Source organism: Vitis riparia, chromosome 4, assembly GCF_004353265.1.
Source record: "Vitis riparia cultivar Riparia Gloire de Montpellier isolate 1030 chromosome 4, EGFV_Vit.rip_1.0, whole genome shotgun sequence".
NCBI lineage: Eukaryota > Viridiplantae > Streptophyta > Magnoliopsida > Vitales > Vitaceae > Vitis > Vitis riparia.
This window is the reverse complement of record NC_048434.1, coordinates 17,565,808-17,589,107: the sequence shown is the minus strand read 5'-3', so window position 1 is coordinate 17,589,107 and position 23,300 is coordinate 17,565,808. Positions and strand designations below refer to the sequence as shown.

Here is a 23,300-nt window from a genome sequence, read left to right as displayed (position 1 = left end):
TGAAGAAACAAAAAGAAAAAATATCTCAAGGAAGATGTTGAACCAGGAAATCTTTTTCAACAAGATGAATTCTTACAACAAGAAGCAGATTTAGGGTTCTGCTGTGTTTCCACCATTGTTTATCAGCATTTCTACCCTTTTTCCCTTTCTCAAGTTCAACTGCCCAGAACATCACGAGTATACGTTACGTCTAAGTACAAATCAATTATTCTCTTACATTTTCATGGATCTTTACAGGAGTAACAAGATAGAATTGAGCTCTCTAACTTGATCTAACAGTCTCTATGGCGACAACCAAATCGTCCAATTTGGCCCCTGTAACTTCCTTTACGATCTTGCTGTCCTTCAGGATCTTGAAGGTAGGAACCACCCTGATTCCCAGCTCCTTTGCCAAAGTCTGCCAACAGTTCTCAGATGAATCAGTGTGAGCTCGTGCATTTGTATCAGGGAATTGGGATCAGGTAAAAGATTACAGACCTTGTTGTCTTGGTTGCAGTCCAGCTTTAGAAAGACAACGTCAAGATACTTCCCAGACAATTCTTGGAATTTTGGAGCCATCACTTTGCAGGGACCACACCTGAAGAATTTAAGCAACAATATGACATCAGGTAAATAATGTACCAAAAAAAACTGGATCAACAGATGAGTTGCATTACAAGTAGCATTGGCAGTTCTTGAGTATATGACTCATTTCCACTAGTAAATATGAAGTCTAAAGTTTGTTTTAATTGAGCTTGTCAACAAAATCATGTACTATCTCCATTTGTCCAGATTGAGGATGAGTTCACCATTTGCTATCAAAATCAACAGATCCAACAGCATTCACATAGAAGAAATCATTCTATTTGATCAATTTTTTTATGCACCTAAACAGTTTTACCATGAGTGTCGTATTCCTTCCATGTTGATATTGTTCGATATTGACCAAAGCCTACATAGCTTTAAAAGACTACAAAGCTAAAGTGTCAGAAATTTCTATTCCTACCCATCTGGAATGTTCACGGTTACCATCCCTACAAACAGAAATTTATACCCAATAAAAAAGTTGACATATAATCTATTTCCTATGGTGTTGGCCAGCAAATGATCCAAGGTAGCTAGATTGTTGGATCATAGTGCTGTAAATTCAAATGGCACTTAATGAACCCCAATGAATTTTAAATCCTATCAAGATAGGAATTATGCCCTAGTATATTGGGTGAAATCTAACTCAATTTAGTTCCAGAAAAAATACAGATGATTTATTTTTCTGCATATGAGATATATCTCACTCAAAGAGTGGTCCAGTCTCTGATTCATTTGCCTACACATCCATTCAAACCATCACAATGATTAAATACTTAATAAATCTGGGAAGAATATACGTACAAAAAGTTGAAAGAAGTTGGAAAACACAACTAGCTATCTGAATCTTGACTGTGGGGGAAACAGACACTTCAGTCATTATTTTCAACCTTCAATTATGGGGACCAGAACTAGGACGCCAAAACACGATTCAATGGGCATCAGTACTTCAGATGTCATTCCATCTCAGAGACATTTCCATAAACATAACAAACCACTTCTTATGTGTGTGAAACTGAAAATGGTAAGACTGAACCCAACAACTACATAGATTACTAAGAGGACGCCAAATTTCCAGGAGAATGAAACAGCACAAGTCAGCTCTTAGGAGCCTTAGGATGGTGAATAAGTAAATTAGTATAAAAACTCAAGGGAAAGAAGTACAGAGCATATAGTGATAGAGTCCAAAAACTAACAATTTGTTAACCAGTAACCAATTGAGTACAATTGATGTAAAATAATCTCTAATCTATGAAGCCTAGAGGCAGGTACTACAAAACCAACAAAATGGAGTTGCAAACCACAAGGTTTCTCCAAATTTTGATAAGGAGAAGAAAGATCATCACAATTCATAATTTTAATATTTTAAGGCTCCATGTGGACCACGAAAGTACTAAGGAAGGAATCTCAAATTCTATATTTGGCTTACCGTGATAAATATTAAGAAAAATCAAATATAATGAAATTTTCTTAAAAAGTTAAAGCATTTTCAATATTTATATAGAAGATGAAAGGATAAAAATAAATTTACAGCAACATGTGAGAAAACATGTATTGAATTTAAACTTATTCTGTTTTCCTTCACTTTGTCTTTCCTCTGTTTTCCCCCATATTTTCTTTCTGTACTACTCTCCTTTAAATTCTCCAAGATCCTATGGAATCCAAAGACTTTCAAGACAAAAATAAGACAAATGCGGTATCAAAAATATCCCCAAAACTTGCTGGCCACCACATATTAGTCCACTTGTGACAACTAACATTTTGGGACACAGATACTACAACATACACTGCCAGTGAAAGTGGGACCACAACTAATTGTTTCCCAAAAGATAAGGAAATGTCATATAATGTTTACAAGTTTGGTCTTCCGTCTATATACCAAATACAAAGAAGATTGTATACCCCTATTGTGTTTCTAATAAGATTTTGAAATAAATTCACTACTTTAGTAAGAAAATCAAGAAAAATATAAGTAAACAGAATATAAAATAAAATAATAATAATTCAACGTGAGGTAGTCCATTGGTATTGATAAAAGGTCAAGTCTTCTTTGCCCAATCAAAAACCAGGATTCTAAACCCAACCTAGACTGGTGAAGTGAATAAAATAATAATAAAACAAATAGTAATCAAGCATAGGTCATGACTAAACCCACCAATTCAAGGGATGATAATGAATGGTACCCATGATCAACCAAAATGCTAATAGAATTGGGCTCAGAGAACTCGGAATCAACTCCACAAACAGGTTAAGAGCACTCATTCTTCATACACAAAATCAAAGAAGCTAAAACAAAGCTCATTCCTCAAAAGCCAGGCAAACCAAAATTCAATCCTAAAAATCCTAACATAGAACAAATCCTCAAGGGCCTTGTACACACCGCCCGTCACACTATGGAAGCTGGCCATGCCCGAGGTCGTTACCTTAACCACAAGGAGGGGGATGCCGAAGGCAGGGCTAGTGACTAGAGTGAAGTCGTAAAAAGGTATCCGTACTGGAAGGTGCGGCTGGATCACCTCCCTTATTAGTGTATGGACAGCTATCTCTCGAGCACAAGTTTAGGTTCGGCCTCAATGGGAAAATAAAATGGAGCACCTACAGGGAAGTCTGCTGGTAGGAATTCCTCAGGGCATATTATGGTTTTTCACCTAAGGCTTCCCATTTTGGTCATAATTTCGATAGTAATTGGTTTACTTGTTACCTTACCATCCGTACGCTTATGGAGAGGTTTGATTCTTCCATGTCCGATATGCGATATGCTAGCAAGCTGTAGGAGTTGACAACAGGAGTATCCACAAATTGTATGAGAAAGATGAGAAGAAGGGAAGCATATATGTGTGGTATATATCTCATGTATATTGAATTGCAGATACAGAAATGATAGAATCATTTCTGCCCAACAATCAATGAGTGGATCATACCCTTCTATGCCTTCTTCCCCTAGTCTTGGAGCTAGGAACTGTGAAAGAGTGAGATAGACGTCCTGAAGGCAAAATATATCAAGAGAAGTACCCTGCAAGGATGAAATACCCTAAAGCAAGACAAGGGATAATGGGAACCGAGATTGTGCCCATTCCTCAAAATTAACCATAGGTTTCTTGATCCACAATCAAATATGCTTCACTCCACAGTCTACACGGTATTCATGTAGTTTTAACAATCAACACCAAATAAAATTGTTTCCATTTTAGTATCTAATCAATCACAAAGTATTGAATTCCACCAGAAACTACACCTTCAAACAGAAACCTAACCAATATTTGCATTCTGCATTCAATTAACTCAACCCAGTAAAGAAATTACTACTTTGTAATTAAATTTTCCCAAAAACACTACCTTAACGCAAATCGAATCGGAAATTTGACCTCCATTCTGTACCACATCACTGAGAAGGCAAGTTTTCCGAATCCAAAACAAAATTAAAAAAAAAAAAAACTTTCAAAATATTTACGCTTCTGAATTTAAAAATAAAATAAAATAGAAAAGAAACATTTTCTATTTTTGAAAGCAGAAAAGCTACTAAACAGTTCCCAAAATTTTCGGAATCCAAATCAACAGAAAACACCAAATCAGAAAAAATCATTTCCAGGACAACTTCAATTCACACTTCCAGAAGCAGCAAAAACACTTCCACTACACATTTTCAAAGCAAAAAACGATTCATCACACACACATACCACTGAGTGTACATATCGAGAACAACGGCCTTGTCCCCGGCGGCCTTGACTATAGGCCAGAATGTGTCCTTATTCACCTCGGTCACCTGTCCGACGACCGCCTCGGCAGTGTCGATGCTCGACGACCGCACCACAACCCTAGCCCTCCTCTTCTCCTGCGTCGGGACAGACAGCCCAACCGACGACGAAGAGGAGCAGGAGATCGCGATCGAGTGCGGCGCGGCCCACGATGGGGAGGCGGAGGAGCGAATAGGAGGAGGAGAGAGGGAGAGGCGGAGAGCCATTGTACCGAACCGTAGGGATTCTTTTGAAGGAATTGGCGAGGATCGAAGTGTAGAGTGGTGGAGAGTTCAAAGGGAACCGACTTTAAAGGTGGAAGAGAGAATGTGGGCTTCATATAATTTGGGGTTTGAAAGGACGGGATTACCATTCAGATAATGGAATATTTTGGGATACTTTTCGAAATGCGGGGGTGTTTTGGTCATTTTCGTTTGAAAATGTGTGGAAGGTATGCCAGCAATGTCCAAGATAAAATTTTTGGAATATTGGGGACCCACCCGGATTTTTTCTATTTAATAATAATAATAAATAAATAAATAATATGATGATTATTATTTAAAAACTTTATAGTATTGATTCAAGATAAAATTTATTGTTGCATGATGGTATAAAAAAATTGAATCAAGATATAAAGGTGTGCCATATTCAAAAAATAATATCTTAAATCAAGTTGTATAATTCCCTAAATCAAGCTGCAATATTCCAACATTCTCCCTCGAGTTAGTTCAAAGATGTTTATTAAACCTAACTTGCTAGTGATATTTTCAAACATAGAGCTTGTGACACCTTTAACAAAAATAGTTGCTAATTGTTCTTTAGATGAAATGGATGGTGTATATATTTGTCTTTTCTCCTTCATAAAATATTGAATAACTTTCACATATTTTTTTTTCTTATAAGAAACAAAGACAAAGAGATGGAAGTCGCGTTTGTTTTCCCAAGTTATCCTGATTTGGCCAATGGTATGGATGATTGAAAGATGAAACTATCTATGATGGCGTTGTGGCCTTATGAAGCTGAGAGGGTGACTTCAATGGCTTCAATGGGTTTATTAGATGTTGTTGTTTGGGGAAGTTATGGGCTTGGATATTAAATTGGGTAAGAATACCTACAAGATTATTAAATCTATGAAAGGTGTTTTTGGAATAAAATTGTTGACAAACACCTCGTGGCTTTTATAGTAGTATAAGATTATGATGTATTGGATTATGAACAATGCTAATATAGTCTCGTAGGCTCTTTAACATTCACTTGTAGTTCTTTAATAAGAATCCTTAGCCGCATAAGTTTACATATCCCTTAAGTTATAACTCTAAACTTAGCTTATACGCTAGATCTAGCCACCACTATTTTTTTATTTTTTTATTTCTCTAAGTTACCAAATTTCCACAAATAAATGTACTAAAGAGATGTGGATCCAAAATTAGTAACACTCCCCAATCAACATCAATGAAGGCTTCAACTCTCAAATTATTATTCTAAGATAACATTAACCATTACCAGGAGTTGCTTTTAAATACCTTGGATCCTCTATGCAACTTCTATGTGATTAAAATTATTTCCATTTAGATTTTTCATAACCTCTTGTACATTCTTTGGAATAAAATTTGAACACAAGTGGTGAAAGATTTATGAGCAATATTTCAATGATACAAGGAGATGAACTTAGAAATAGGATGCTAGGTGCAACTCCTTACCCATTTTCAAAGTGCAATGAGATTCTCAAGATCTGTACCAAGTTTTGGATTAGAAGGAAGAGATTCAGACTCACTTAATTCCAAGTTGACCATGAGACACAAAAATAGTTGCCTTAGTTTTATCATGTCTTTTTTTTTTTTTGTCTTGTGTAGAATCAAAGATGAAAATATTGGTTTTGATAGATATATCAATGTTGTAGTTGGGTTTGGGTGCCCAAGTGGGTTGACTCAACCCAACCCAATAAATGGGAGAAATAAGGTGAGCAGTTTTTGGGAGTTTTAAAACTACCTAGAAACTACTACTATTAAAAAAAAAAGTTTTGTTTTTCTCTTTGTGAAAACTCTCTCTTTGTGAGAATTCTCTCTCCATGAAAACTAGAGAGAGAAAGAATACGTTTTTTCCTCTCTCTTTATCTGAAAACAAAAATGAAGAAATATGTTTTCTTCTCTTCTCGTGAAACAAAAGAAAGAATACAATTATTCTTTATGAAGAAACTTTCTTTTAAAGTTATTCGTGTTTTTCTCCATGAAAATGAAGGTCAAGGCTTTTGTGCTGTGAGAAAAGAATGGTTCTCATATTTGTAGTTCCATTTATGACTTGAGACGAGAAAATTGGTTAGTGAAACAACTAATCTGGATATTGGGCATTTCAAAAGTAACCGAGAAGAATATTTTTTTTCTGAAAAAATAAACAAGGAAGATATATATATATATATATATATATATATTTTCTGGTTGTGGTTCCAAAAAAAAAAAACTAAAAAAAAATTGGGATAAATATGATTCTGGATATTGATCCAAGATTAATAATAATAATAATAATTAAAAAAAAAAGAGCAACTTGGAGAAAAAAAAAGTATAAAGTGCACCAACTGCAGGAGCCAAACAAATTGAAATGGATAAAATAAATAAATAAGGAAAAGACAAGAGCCACAAATTTCTGGTTATAGTTTCAGAAAAGCCCATTTCCAAGACAAATAAAGTGAAATATTTTTCTAGAATATTTTTTTTTTTTGAAAAAGTAATAATATGCTCACTTGAGACCCAAGTTCGACCTTTGATGCCCTTATTCCTATTACAATATTTTTTTACTTAGTGTCTAATATAAATTTTTGAGTTGTAGTCAAATTATGTTGATTTGTTCAAATATAATTAGACTATTAAAAAAAGAGGGGTCTTGAATAAGAGTATCCATTACTCATTTAAAAAAAAAAAATTAAAAAGGAATGAGGGATTGCCCATGAAGAGACTTGATCCTTGACCATAAGTGTAAGAGTCTTGTATTCTACCAACTAGGCTAAATGTTTTTTGTTCTCATAAGAAGATTATGGTTATTGAAAACAACATCTAGAGTTATGGAAAACATTGTGAATAATCCTAATATTGTTCATTTTAGCTTCAAAAGAGAAGATTAGTTCTTTTTCTACATGTTATTTTTTTATACTTTGTACATGAAATGTAAATACCTTATATGCAAGATATGACATGAATATTTATCGTTTGATAAATGAGTATATATTTCATTTACATGCATGTCTTCAGTTCTTTTATATATGTTATTGATACATGATAGTTGTATAATACTATTTTATGGAGTGGGAGGTTTTAGGCTAAAAAGAAAATTAAGTAATTTCTTGCCTAAAATTAGAAATACTTGCATAGATTATTTCTAATTTGTAATAATTAAAATTGTATATAGGAGTTGATTGGGAAGTGGACTTTTGTTTCTATTGTAATTTAAGGTTATTACATATTAGAAGATGATTAGAGCAAGTAAAAGTATCAATATCCATAAAAGTACCAATTAATAAGATTGTATAATATCTCTAAGTAGTTGAATATGTTGACTATAAGTAGGAACATCATAGTAGAATTAAACAAGAATGAGAAACTGAATGGAGATAACTACGAGGTTTGGTATCACAAAGTTCAGTATATCTTTGTAAAACAAGAGGTTCTTGATACACTAAATCATATCATGTAAAAACCTAAACAAGGAAACTTTGTTCAACATAGAAGAGATCAGAGTGCTTATATGGTTTAGAAGAAAAAGAGCTTTTTAGCTAGCATTACATTATTAAAATGTATGCAAGATGATCTCTTGATTGAGTATGAGGTTTACTAACTGCTCATGAGATGTGGCAAGCTCTAAAGGAAAAGTATGGTGGAATTTTAGTTACTAAATTGAGAGAACTTGTACTGAAATTTGAAAATTACAAGATGCGACCGAACCATACAATGAAACAACATCTAGGGAGATGAAAAGAATGATAAGAGGCGGTTATCAAATCTTTACCAAAGAGTTGTGAACATATGGTGGTGAATATGACACATGATAAGAGTGTCAAGACCTTTGATGATATAGTTTGCCATCTTGAATTGGAAGTCAAGCGACTTATGGTTGCTAAGCCTAATGAACAAGCTCATGTATCTAAATCCAGTTCTCGTAAAAACTTTCGGCTTTAAGTGTAATAGAAAATTCTTTAAGAAGAATAAGAGATTTGATGATGCTTCAAAGAAAGGAAAGATTGAGACATGCAAGAAGTTTAAGTGTATTAAGAAGGATAAGAGAAAGTTGAAATGTTATAACTGTGGCAACAAAGGTCACTTTATTTGTGAGTGCATTGGGTCAAAGTAGACTCGGTCCCCACTAACCATATAGCTAGAGACCAAGGAACATATGTACAGTTTCGACGAATTAGTTTCGATCCAAGATGAATCTATGTAGGAAACAACTCTAAAGTTAAGGTCAAAGGTATTGGAACATGTAAATTGGAGTTGTATAGAGAATGTACCATATTCCTACATGATGTTTTTTATATTCCGAATATTCAATGAAATTTGGTCTTTGTGTTAGTCCTTCTTGATTTAGGTTTTAGTTTGAATTTTCATGATTCAATAATGGTGTTTTATTTAGGAACAACATAATATGGTTCTAAATTTATTTTGAATGGTTTTATAGTTTTTGACATTTATAACTGTGTGTTGTCTAATACTAATTATAGTTATGATTCGTTGATGACTATTTCTAGAAATGCATGTGATAATGTGATCATATGGCATGCTAGACTCGGGCATATTGGACAAGGAAAAATGAATAGACTAGCTAGAGAAAATCTTCTTGGTCAATTCACTAAAATTGATATGTTAACTTGTGAATATTGTCTCCCCCCACAAGTTCAAGGGTGCTCCTAAACTTACCAACATTGCATTCATCATTTCTTTTAAGGTCTTATTTTTCATTTTTGCTACTTTATTCGACTCAAGGGAATAAAAAGGAGTAGTTTCGTGAATGATCTCATGATCTTCACAAAAAGAATTAAAGGGGTTGACTCATACTCTCCTACCCTATCAGTTCTAAGTTTTTAATTTTCTTACTTAGTTTATTTTCCACTTCATTTTTGTACTTGATGAAAGCATCTCTTGTTTCATCTTTATTTCTAAAAAAATATACCCTTGTATACCTTGAGTAGTCATCTATAAAAGTTATGTAGAATCGTTTACCACCTCCAGTCATTGTATTTTTTAGGTCTCCTAAGTCATTGTGTATTAAACTTAGTAGATTTAATTCTCTTTCAACTGATTTGCAAGATTTCTTTGTGGTTTTAGATTCTACACAAGAATCACATTTTATATGGTTTTCTAAGGACAATTTAAGGATTAAACTCAATTCAACCATTTCCTTCATATATAAAAAGATCACATGTCCTACTCTACCATGCCGAATATCACAAAAATCAACTATGTAAGCAGAAGAAGAAGATGCATTATTATTGATAATATCATAAACATTCAACATAAATAAACCCTGATTACAATAGCTCTTTCCCACAAATGCATCATTCTTGGTTAAAATTATTTTATCAAAGTCAAACAAGATCCTTACTCTTGTTTTTTTTTTTTTTTTTTTTTTAATAGTTGGGTTTTGGACCTATTGTTTTTGGGTTTAGGTTTTTCTTCTACTACATTAGCCTTAGAAGACAATTCCTTAGCTTTCTCAACACTGTCCCTATTTCGGTTTTGTTCCTCAATCCTAATATGGATTATGACATCCTCTAGGCACATCCGTTTCCTTTTATATTTCATATTATTTTTGTAGTCTTTCCAAGACTCTGGAAGAGTCTACTAAATAACCAGCCACAAAAGGTTCGGGCAATTTAATGTCTTCAATAGCTAAGTCATTAATCAACAAGTGGTAGTCATGGATTTGAGATGATACATCTCTATCCTCAGTCATTTGGAAATTTCTAAAATTCCCTATGAAATATTTCTAAGTTCCTGCATCTTCTAAATTTTTTTTTTATTCATTCCATCCCAATTTTTTTTTTTTTTTTTGCAACTTTAAATTGACAATAAATATCAAAAAGTTCATTAGAAAGGGTACTCAGAATAGCATGTCTAACTTGTTTATTTCCAGTTTCCCAGGTTGGTAACAAATGAGAACCATCTTCTGGTTTTGGGTCAGTCAAAATGTGTCCCAAGTTCACTACATCAATTGTAGAGAAAACCATTTCCTGTCATCTCTTAAAGAATGTCCCGTTGAAGGGATCAATTTTAGAGGTGTTAGGACGGGTGTGAACTAGGGCAGCTTCTATTTGGATATATTTCAAGATTGTTAGATTAAGGGTATGAAAACAAAAGACTAACCCAAAAGACACAAACAAAGAACATAATGAATAAGAAGAAAAACTTATCGGCTGAGACGTGACAAGCATTGTCCTTGAAATAGATCCACCCTCCTCGAAGACGAACTCGGTGCACTAGGGTACCAGTGGTCTACCTCCGAGATTCAACAGTCAGATCTCGCCTTGGGTGCACTCTGTAAGCGAGATGTGTACAACTCGATTTTGAAAAAAATCCTCCAGATAGATGTATGAAAGACTTTATGCAAAACTCTCTGAAAAATTGGTATTCGTATATAAAGAGTGAGGGGTGACCTACTTTTATGGGCCACTAACATAGTCCTAATGGGACTCTACTTATAATCAGGACATGACTCAAAGTGGAAGGGGAATCTACTTATAAGTGGAATAGAACTCCACTAGCACAATTCCAAAAGGACTCTTCCCAAAAATATAAAACTAATAGAATAAAATAAAATAAAAATAATTCTTAATAGAACTTTTCCCAAAAATATGAGACTAATAGAATAAAATAAAAATAAAAATTATTTACACTCTTTATACATGCTCTTGTATTGTGAGAAAATAATGGTTCTCGTATTCGTAGTTTCATTCATGACTTGAGGTGAGAAAATTGGTCAATGAAACAACCAATCTAAATCTTGGGCATTTTGGAAGGTAATCAAGAAGCCTTATTTTTCATCAATCAGTAACTTGATTTTATGGATATATCGGGACATATTAGAAAATATTGATAGATATTTTGATATAAAATATCAATAAGATAAAAATTAATCAAAACTCATAGAAATGTGGGAAAACTATAAAAAATGATAAATAAAAATTAATATACATATTTAAGTTTTCTATATATATATATATATATATATATGAATAATATTACTTTTTATATAATATATTTTGTGATATTTAGTAAAACACACTACTCATCCCATATATAAGAATCACTGATATATAAGAAATATTGATGCAATTAATATCATAATATCATAAAAAAAAAAAGATAAAATTTGAAAAATTACTCACCCTAAATTTCCATGCATGTTATCATGTCAAGGTGGGTTGATAAATTGTGACATCTCACTTTTTTTTTTTTTTTTTCAATCAGAAAGTTAGTCTTATATAGAATGATAGGAATAGGAACCTTTTTAGCTTGAGACTCAATCTTACTTAGAATGACAAGAATTAGAACCATCCAAGTCTAATCTTCTTTGTAAATTTTCTCCCCTTGAATATCGGTATGAGAGAAATAAGCTTGATCTTTCCAAAAAATCACATCTAAAGAAATAAACTTCCTTTTTGTTGGGGTGGTAGCATTTGTATCTGTTTTAGTTTGAGGAATACTCTAATAAAAGACACTTAAGAGCTCTAAGATCTAGTTTAGACTTATCTCTTGAATGAACATGTACAAACAAAATATAACATAACCAAAGATACGAAGAGGAATAGATCCTAAGAGATTGGAGTGTGGAAAAACACTCTTTAGAGTGTCAATAGCTAAATTTGATGTTAAGACCTTTGAAAGCATTCAATTTATGGGGTATATAACAATTAGAATAACATCTCCCTAAAAATGTTTCGAAACATTCCTAGAGAACTTCAAGGCACAAGAGACTTCCAGCTAGTGTCTATTTTTCCTCTTTGCTACTCAATTTGGTTGAGGAGTATTGTCATAAGATGTGTGATGAATGATCTCATGTTCAAGAAAATAGGGCCAAGGACATAATTTATTAATGTATTCTTCCCCCATTATCTTACCAAAAATATGAAGATTAACATCAAATTGGGTTTTGATCATTTGATGGAAACTTATAAAGTATACACAATCTCATATTTTTATCTTTAAGAATATGAATCCAAATGACACTAGTACAATCATCAATAAATGTGATAAATCATTTGAATCTTCCTAAAGAAGTAACATGAGAGGGACCTACACATCACCATGAACAATAGAAAAAGGAAATTCAAAATTTTATTTTATTTTTATTTGGAGGAAAGGGTACATGATGGATTTTTGCAAGCTCGTAACTTTCATACTTGAATTTAGACAAGTTTAGAGTAAAACATAACTTAGGATGCAAATTTCTCAATGATAAGAAACTCATATGACTGTCTATAATGTTATAGCCAAATTTCTTTTTCTTGTTTCCCACAAATTTCACTAATAAAGGCTTGAATATATTTTCTTTCTTTTGGATCTAAGAAATATAATCATACTCCTTCGACATTACCAATCATCCTCCCTGTAGTTAGATCTTGAAAAACACAATAATTAGGATGGAATGTGATAGACCAATTCAAAACTTGGTTATCTTGCTATTTGACAATAAATTGCAAGATATTTTTAGGACAAGTGGTATGGAGGAAAGGTTCAATAATGGAGAAAGAAAGATATGTGATAGACACCTGAATTTTCTTTTTGTAACAAGGATTATAAGACAAAAAGGAATTTGACTCAATCATTGGTTATATGATTAGTAGCTCCCAAATTTATGATCCATGAATCTATTGAATTGATCTTAGACGCTAAGAATGTAGAATGGATGTTACCTGATTTTACAAATGCACAAGAAGAAGAAGGAATCTCAAGTTGTTCCTTAGTGAAATGAAGCTTTTCTAATGTTCATGTAGTGTTCACCTTTTCCTTAGTAGCTCTTTTTATATCTACCATTGTGGTGTCTTGAAATGATTCATTGCTCTTCTCCTTTCGTCTATTTTGAGGTTTGCCATGCAACTTCCAACACTGGTCTCTAGTGTGTCTTGGTTTCTTACAATATTCACACCACAAATCATCTTTATCTTCACTCCCTCTTTGTGCAGGCTTAAATAATTAGCTAGGTGGAGTACCATCATGGATAGTCTTCAATGCAGAAACTTCTGGACCGAGGGCCCCATCATGGATAGGCTTGTACCATGGTATCCGGCTTTGTGGGCTTTGGCTTCTTGATGATGCCCAAAATATATCTCATCTTCTTCTAGCTCCTAATGTATAGCTTTGCAGATTGTGAGCACTTAAGAAAATTTGTTCCATTGAGTTTCTCTGTAGTGATCTACATAATTGGATTATCCCCCTTGGATCACCATCCTGTTGTTATCCTTTAAAGCTCTCTTTAGATCCTTTTTGGAACTCCTCTGCCATGTCTTAAAAAGAGAGGAAGATGACAACAAAAGAAATGTTTTCCAGCAATGAAGGTCAAAAAATGAACTCAATAATGAAGGCTGAGGGTGGAGAGAGGTCTAGAAATTTTTTCCAACTTTGATACCATGTCAGTTTTTTAGAGGAAAAATTATTTACATTATTTATATGTCTCCTTATACAAAATATACAACACTACTCTTAATAGAAAATAAAAGTTAGTTATCCTATTGTAATGCCCCAAACTAAATTTTATAGGTAAAATCGTAAATAAAAAAAAAAGAAAAAAAAAAGTGGAAAGTCTTTCCGCGTTAAAATCCCTAGTTATATAAATTAGATTTCTTGAATTCACTATACACATTTTTTGTTTACATGAATATCAGGGAGATCAAAGAACATAATATTGAAGATTTAAGAGTTTATATGATATGTCACATCAGATATGAGAGAAAGTTTATAACATTATATAAATATGAGTTCTTCTTAATTTTATAGACGTGTTTTAAAATTATGAGAGTTCCTTTTCTCAATATCTATACGATTGGGTGTGAGTTTTTACAAAACAAACTATAAGTATCACTTTCAACCATGATTGATCCCCTTGCAATTATATATCTTCTCACATTTTTCGTATAGGTTATGTTTAAATCCTCAAAAATATTATGGAGAGAAAAAAATAATTGATAATAAAAATAATTTTCTTCATATTTCATTATAAAATGAAAATTATGAAAGAAAATAAAATATAATTAAAAATAGTTAATTTTTTATTAAAAAATTAAAATAAGTAAAATAAATTTGAGACATTATTTACAAATAATTCATTAATTTTAAATCTACTTTTAATTTTACTTTACATTTTCTTTTTTCCAATGTTTTTGTCCTTTTGTGTTATTTCCTTGCACTTTCCTTATTCCTATGCCTCACGTGTTGCACCAAGTGCCCACAAGGAAGAATTCTTTACCTTGTAAGCATGTTGAGAATTTTCCTTTTCTTGGCATTGCTAAGGGTCAACTCCACTAAAGAAAGGAATGATTACACATTATTTAATTTAAATCTAAAGTATAGTCTAAAAATATTTTTTCCACATAAATCCATCATTATCATATCTTGACCTAAACCCTAGTTAGAAAACATTTTTCCACAAAAAATATTTCCGTGAAAAGGTGAATTAGGGTAAAAAAAGTAGAGGCCTCTCCCATCTTTTAACATTTTTTTTTCTTTAATTTTTTATGGTAAATATTTCTTAAATTTTTGCTTATTATTTCTAAATATTAAATTGATAATTAAAATTTCAAGATGAATATTCAAGAGGGAATTATTTATTTATTTATTTATGTGGATTGCATCACAAGCATGTTTGGAGCCATTTAATTTAAATATTAAGAAATTTCTAGTTTAGAATCTCACCTCCTCACTTGAAGGGGGATGGGATTTGGTTCCCAAAAACTTGCATTAAATTAAACACTGTGTACATTTTATTATTATTACTTTCCATTTCAAAAAATTCATATTCTTAATTTTTTTTTTCAAAAAGTAAAGTTTTATATTAAAAAAATATGAAGAGAATGGTATCATAAATAGTAAACACATATGCGGATTCTTATTTGTGTATTAATTCATTTATTTTGTTAAAAATAAGTTATATTGAAATTAGATTGACACAAAGATTTGTTCCAAAGTAAATTACTATATATGATTTTTTTTTTCTTTTTTTTGGAGATGTAGAGTCTATTTGATAATGATTTTAGAAAATGTTTTTAATTTTTGAAATACTTGAAAATTTTTATATTTCAAATATTAGAAATGCTAGAAACATATTAAAAAATTATTGTTAAAATCACTTTTAGACTATGTCAATTGAAGCTTTCTCCTACTAGAGTATTTAAAATGTAATTATATTATAAAATATATTCAATCATTTGTTATAATGCCTTTAAATAGTTAAAAATATATATATTTTTTCATTCACCCTTTTTATAGTCTTTTCTCTATATGATTAGATGAGGTGTGGTTGATCTCGATGGTTTGAATCAAATATACAACCATCTTGAATTCAATCTAAATAAAAAAATACTCAATCTGAAAACTCATTAACTCATATCGTTAACTTAAAATACTAAACCTAACATATTTTCAAAGTCGAATTAAGTTTAGATTGGTTGGAATAGATTTGGACTAGTCATATTAGACTTAGGTGCTGTTTATTTTATTTTATTTTTTTTACTTAATTCTAAATAGAACTTAAAACTAAATAGTATTTAATAGGATTAAGTATTAAGTCATTTGTTTTTATAATATTTTATTTATATTAAGTATTAAAAAATAAGGAAAAATCAATATCTTACTTTTCCATTTAGAAAAAATAAAATATTTTAATTTTTTTTATTCGACCAAAACTTTACAACAAATAGTGAAAAAAAAAATCTAAAGCCTAAAAACAAATTATTTTTAGTAAAAAGTTAAAAAAAAACAAACACCCTCTTACATCAATTGTATTAATAAGATTGATAAGGTTGCAAAGGCCAAATTTAGGTTGAATTTGGTTGAGTTGTGGTCAATTTTTTTATTGAGTTTTTTTTAATACATTTATATTATAAAAAGGAATAAATTAGTTTATTTTTCTAATAAAGCGAATCCATATAATAAAAGTATAACAAAGAAACTCTATGATAGAGGTTAGGTTTGAACCAAAGGCTTTAAGTCATAACTATCATTTTGTCATTTGTAGAGTAATCATTTTTCACTTGTTTTTTTTTTTTCTTTGCGAGATGAGAATTCAAGGATAAAAGATAAATAGTTCGAATAAGAATATTTGTAATTACACGAAGAAGAAAGGAAAGTTCAAGAAGAAACAATTACTGAATTTGTCACGCCCTAAAACTCACTCTAAGGGCATGACAGTCATTTCACACTTCAAAGCCCAAAATTTCCAGTTATTTCCAATTACCAAATTATTGTTTAGAGTAGTAGAACAAAAATTTTAAAATCTTCAGATATCAATTTTAAAAACTAACACATTAAACCAAGTGTTATTGTCCAAATAACTCCAAATTCAAATAAGAAATAAATTTTAAAATCTAAATAATACTAAAAATAAAGAGAGTTTTAACAAATGTCCTAACATGCCAATTTCCACTCCTCACCCAAACTGAGGGTACCTAGAAAATTATCAATAAATGGGATGAACTCAAAGCCCAATAAGGAATATTAACACAATTTCATAAATAAAATATTTTTAATTATACTTACAAACATGAAATATAACATATACTCTATTTATAAAATTTTTGAGTTAAACATGTTAATACATTTAAACTGTTCAACAAACATTTTCATATATACAAAAATCATTTCATATCCATTTCAAATCAAATACATTTCAATTGTTTTCACTCCGATTATCAAATAATAAATAATGTCTAGTTAAAAGGGATTTCACAAATGGGTGGCTAGCCTCAAATGTCCTTTTTTAAGGTAGATGGAACCAAACACTACTAATATTAGTAACCTCTAACCAAATCCTAAAGGAAAATCAATTACATTTCTCATCACATAAATGTAAAGGTCAACTGTTATATCTCATTGATAAGGATCGAAAAGTCAACTATTATATCCTGATGACAAGAGTTGAACAAACCATAGTCGAATTCTTTATTTTATTTATTCCAACTTACAAAAGTAGAATATTTCCGAGTGTTTCGTTATAAACAAAATAAATGTTATAACACATTTTTCCATGCAAAAATATATTTGATCCATGTTTAAAAGCAAAAATATCAATTACACATTTCAAACAATATATATAAAATAATTATTTTCTTTTGCAAAATCTATATTAATTTCCTTTACCTTAAAGGAAGTTTTCAAAATCATTGGAGAAAAGTAATTCTAAAAAGTCTACTCTTTATCTAACATAACATAGGAGAGAATAACTATTACTATTTGTCTAAAAATATAGGTTTGATAATCCTACAAATTTTTGGTATTCAAATTAATATTTTTTTAATTATAAAAGATAATTTAATCTATTCATATTTTAAAAGAATTAATAAATTTTTAATTCATATAAAATTTAAAATTTATTTGCAATTTATTTCTTGAGACACAATATAATTTAATTAAATTACTATTTATTTCACTAATTAAATTTTATGCTATTTATTAACTTACATCTATCATTAATATAATTATAATACCAAAAACTTTTCTCCACTTCCTTTTATTAATATATTCTATTCTCTCTCTTTAAATTTTTTCTTTTCACCGACATAACCTATATACACAACAACTCTCCATCATTGTTAATATAATTATATATACATATATTAACCATCAAACACACTCCTTACATGTCTTTATTTATTATTAATATTATATTTATTATTATTATTTATTCCCATCATAATCATTCTTCCCACACGCTCAATGCCATACCCTACATATTATATATATCCACAATCCACAATGCATCAAAACTTTATATGCATATAAATTATAATATACTTAAAGTCACGATTCTTTTTTCTTTTTTTTTTTCATCTAAAAATTTAAAAATTTTCAATTTCTAGAATTTTCCAATTTCCAACAATAAATCAACTCATAATATTAATTTTCCAATATTTTAATCTTAAAAAATAAACTTACATTAATCTAAATTAAAGTTTTTTCAAATAATATCTAACGTGAACTAATTAATGAATATAATATATTAATTCAAGATTAGAATATTACCTAGAAAAATATGAACTTTAAACTAGTCTTACGATCTTCAATTCTCTAATTTTGGTTAATAGGGTTTTCTGAATAAAAAAAAAATTGAAAAATCTAATTTATACCTAGATTATTAATTGTAAATTGATTCTTTCACCTTTAATAAGTTTAATTAATTAATTAATTATTTTGTAATTTATTATTTTGCTCCTAAAGTTAATTTTGGGGTGTTACAAAATTGATTGTAAATGTTACCACTACGGGTATAGATATTAAAGCTATGAAACAAAGGAAATAGCATAATACACTTCTTTTTTTCCCATTATTTTCTTTCTTCAAAACACTTTGAGGAGGTGACATGATTCCCCAAAACACTTTTGTTTTTTTTTTTTTTTTGGTACCATACCAAAACATTTTTTTTTCCATTATCACCGGTATAAAATGGTAAAATTGGGATATCCAAAAAGGAAAAAAAAAAAAAAAAAAAAAAAAAAGGCAAATGAGTTCTTTCTATTCACTTGGTGGATTTTAGAAGAAAATTTTGAAATTATTATAAAAGTAAACAATATATAAAGAAGGAAAATATAGTAAGTTACACTTCAAGTTCTTGACGTGTGAAAGAGAAATAAGTCAAGGAAAATGTATGCTTTTCCACGAAGAGGGACTTGCGAAAGTCAACTTTCTATCATAAATTTTAAAAATTTTCTTTGTACCATAAAAAGGACGCTGGGGGGGGGGGGGGCCGGGGGTGAAGTTGGTTCTCTATTACTTGAATTGCAAGGTATCTTTTGTGGAGCCTCAAAGTTGATATATTTAATACATTATTTAATGCAATACTCCATTTTTATTTGAATTTCCATATTAAATTTTATAGTCAAATAAAAACTATTATGAAACAGATTTTGAGCCTGTTTTTAAAAATAATTTTTTATTCTTTAAAATAAAAAATAAAAAAATAAGTTTGATAACTAAAAACAGTTTTTTATTTTTTATTCTTAAGAATAAAAAATATGATTTTTTTTTTAGTTTTTTTTTTATCATTTTCACTTATTTTCTAATAAATGTTTTAAAAAATAATTATACAAATATATAAAATGATTAAAAATCAAATATTAAATATAAAAATTATTTTAAAAATATTAAAAACATGTTAAAAATATTTGAAATTCTCAATAGATTTTTGTTTTATAAAAAGAATAATTTTCAAAAACTATTTTTTAAAATAATTACCATGACCTTTCTCTCTCATTCATGAACCCTATTATTTATTTATTTATTTATAATAAAATCAAACTGCATTTTGAAAATATAATCACATTATTTTTTTTCAATAATTTAATTTTAAAATGAAAAAAAAAAAAGATAAAAGAAAGGGAGATTTATCAGATAGGGTAAGGTGGATGTAATAATGACTAGGAAAGGTCTTTTACTTTAGTTTCTCTCCATGTCCATTTCGTACAATAAGATATTATTAAAATACCATAAATATTATTCAATTGAAAGCTTTTGAAATTGAAATTTAAAGCATTTAAAACACTTCACTTTTTTATAAGGTGTGGCACTTATTGACACCCAATTTTTATTTCTGAAAAATATTTTCAAAATAATATCTAATGTATATATTATTTTCTTTTTTACATATTTCTATTTTTATTATAATTTTAAATTAGAAAATCATGGTTTTATATTGATTTTGAGTAAGATAGAATGTTTATTTTTTCATCAAAACTATCTAAAAAGAATAAGAAAATGATGAAGAATATTTAATTTTTTATAATAAAATAATTTTTAAAAAATTATATGATTTTTCTATAGTTTTTCTTTTGTATAGTGTTTTTTTTAATGCATTGAATGGGCAATGTTAATATGTACATGTACTACAAAAATATATTATAGGTACAATATTATAAATATACTTACATTACAATACATTATAACAAAACCTGATTGGGAAAATTTTAAACTTTTTTTACAAAAGTGATAGTTTTTATGATCATACTATACTTCATAATATACTTATATTATGAATCATTTTTAAAATAAAATACAGTACTAATTTGAATTTACAAGACTTGTAATTTTATTTTTCTTATATATAAATTATTAAATAATTTGAATACATTAAGTGAATAATGTTAATATATTGATATGATATGTTAATATCAATGCCAATAGGGTATAAATAAGCATTTTTATAATTTTTACTTTTGTCATAAAATATAAGTACACATAAATGTATTATATTTACAATACAAATATATTAACATTAAAATACATTACAACATAATTTAATTTTATTTATTTATTTAAAAAAATTTCACATATTATATTACTAAATGAGTAGTTGTATGATATTCCATTGATGGGTACTTGTGAAAAATGATTGTTTGGTAACAAAGTTTTTAATTATATGTTATATATATAAAACAAAATAATAACCTTATGGTATGATTTTTATTTAAGAGATACTGAAAATTAATTTTTTACAAGTTTTCTAAAAAATCTCAGAATTTTTGAAAAAAAAAAAACTTGAAAAAAATTATATTTCAAAAAATTATTTTCTTATCATAAAATAAGAAAAAATTATATAATTTTTTATTTTATAGTATGATCATACTATAATTCCCTAATATACTTATACTATTTTTTACATATATATATATAAATGATTAAAGAATTCTATGCATTGAGTGAATTATGCTAATATGCTGGCATGATATGTTAATACCAACAACATCAATAACACTAATAGGGTATAAATAGATATTTATAAAATTATTGATTTTGTCATAAAATATAAATATGACACAAATACATTATACTTATAATACAAATATATTAACATTACGATATGGTACAACATAACTTAATTCATTAATTTTTTTTTTCATATACCATACTACCAAGGGAATATTGAGTGATATTTAATTGATTTGCTCATGAAAAATAATTGTATGTTCTATTTAGCTAACAAAGTTTTTATTTGGTCATGAGCAATTGATATGATTATATTTTACATGCGTAGTAATAACTTAAATTTGGTTTTTATTCAAAATATATTAGAAATTAAATTTCTTATTTTAATGGATTCTCCACAAAAATATCAAATTTTTTATTTTTTTATAAAGAGAATATTACAAATAACTTAATTCTTATAATAAAATAAAAATATAATTATTTTATTTTAATTTATTATCATCTTTTCTTTTACCTACTTTTCTTGATAATATACATGCATTTTATTTATTTTTCTTTTTTCTTTTTTACATTTTTTAAAAAATTCAACCCCTCTTAAGCAAAAGAGCAATGAAAAATAAAAAATTATTAAATCATTCTTTACTAATATACTAAATTGGTGTGTTCGTACAAAATAATTTATGATATTAATATAAAAGATTACACTATATTAATAATATACAATTTATTAAATTATTTTCATCCTAAAATATATATATTTTTATTTTTTATCTCTGACCTTTTTTTTTAGAAACTAATCTTATCAACGGTTTCATCCTAAATTATTAAATTTTTTCCTAATAATTCATTTGATGAGTCATCCTTTCTTGTCATTATCATCTTCGAATTATTCTTTTTGATAATTTATGGAATCTATTTCGAAAATCCACAAATTCAATACTTTATTTAACATTTTTTTCTAACCCAAAAGTCAAAACTCAAAATGAATGGAATTGAGAGAGTAAAGGTGTGGGGTTTGGAAGAAGAGGGATAGGGGGGTCAAAAGAAAGACACGTGAAGAGAGAATTATTGATAATGGGGGTGGGAACACGTGAATTATTAAGTGTCAAAACCCAAGTAAACAAAAGGGGAGAGAGAGAGACGCATGAGCCACATGGAACCCACCAATAAACCATTGAGCTGTCTCTCTATGGGGTCCATCTCCATCCTAAAATCCAGCCCCCCTTCTTTCTGGTTGGGTAAGAACTGTTTGAAAGCACAATAAATTCTTTCCATTCTAGGCCTTAAAAACTAATAAATATTTTATTTTGGGAAGGAATTATTGGTAGTATAAATTTATGTCATTTTTAAATTCTAAGTCTTTTTGGGGTTTTACAATTATTACTTTTTACATGGAGAACACTTTTTTTTTTTTTTTTATACTAAAATAATTAAGTGTCCGAATAATACATAAAAATTGTTTCACATTTTTCTTTAAAAGTTTCTTTTTTTAAATCAAAGTTTCACATCTAAGTTAGAAATCAGCTTTAATATTATTTATAATGATACGAACACGATAACCTACATCAAAATTGAGAATCTATTCTAATACAATTTATAAATGATCTATACACGATAGTTTAATTATACAACTTAAAAAATTATCAATATGATTAAGAAGAGTCATAATTTTCATCACGAGTTTGAAAAACAATTTTTTAGAATAATTTAAACTCTCTTTTGATGTTCGTAAAATAAAAATCTGTTTAAAAATCTAAAATATTTCTAATATGCCTTTAATATTTTTAAAAATATTTTTTTTTTTATGTCTAATGTATTATTTTAAATTATTTTATATATTTATATAATTATTAAATAATAAGTGAAAACAATGATAAATAATTTAAAATATTTTTTAAAAATAGAAAATAAGAATAGAAACGGTTTTAAAAAATAGTTGACTAACAGAAATTAAGTTTATATTTTACCATATTTCAAATGTACTTTACTTTTAATTTCGACATTTTTCTAAAAAACAATTATATTCTGGGAATCAAAAGTCAAAACCTTGTAGATTAAGTAAGGAGTAAATTTCCTCACACTAACATGGAGCCTCTATTTGATTGTATTT

At 28.8% G+C, this 23,300-nt stretch overlaps 1 protein-coding gene and 1 long non-coding RNA gene across 2 annotated transcripts; both read right to left on the bottom strand.

Moving 5' to 3' along the window:
* Positions 1-23: 23 nt before the first annotated feature.
* LOC117913524 (thioredoxin F, chloroplastic-like) lies at positions 24-4,590 on the bottom strand. The gene is made up of 3 exons (XM_034828518.1): positions 4,242-4,590; positions 478-577; positions 24-397 (listed from the first exon to the last, which is right to left on the bottom strand). The coding sequence occupies exons 1-3, from the start codon at positions 4,523-4,525 to the stop codon at positions 263-265; spliced, it is 519 nt and encodes a 172-aa protein (XP_034684409.1). The 5' UTR covers positions 4,526-4,590; the 3' UTR covers positions 24-262.
* Positions 1,190-4,235, bottom strand: LOC117913525. The gene is made up of 2 exons (XR_004651108.1): positions 3,486-4,235; positions 1,190-3,331 (listed from the first exon to the last, which is right to left on the bottom strand). It is a non-coding gene; the product is annotated as an uncharacterized LOC117913525 (long non-coding RNA).
* Positions 4,591-23,300: the final 18,710 nt, after the last annotated feature.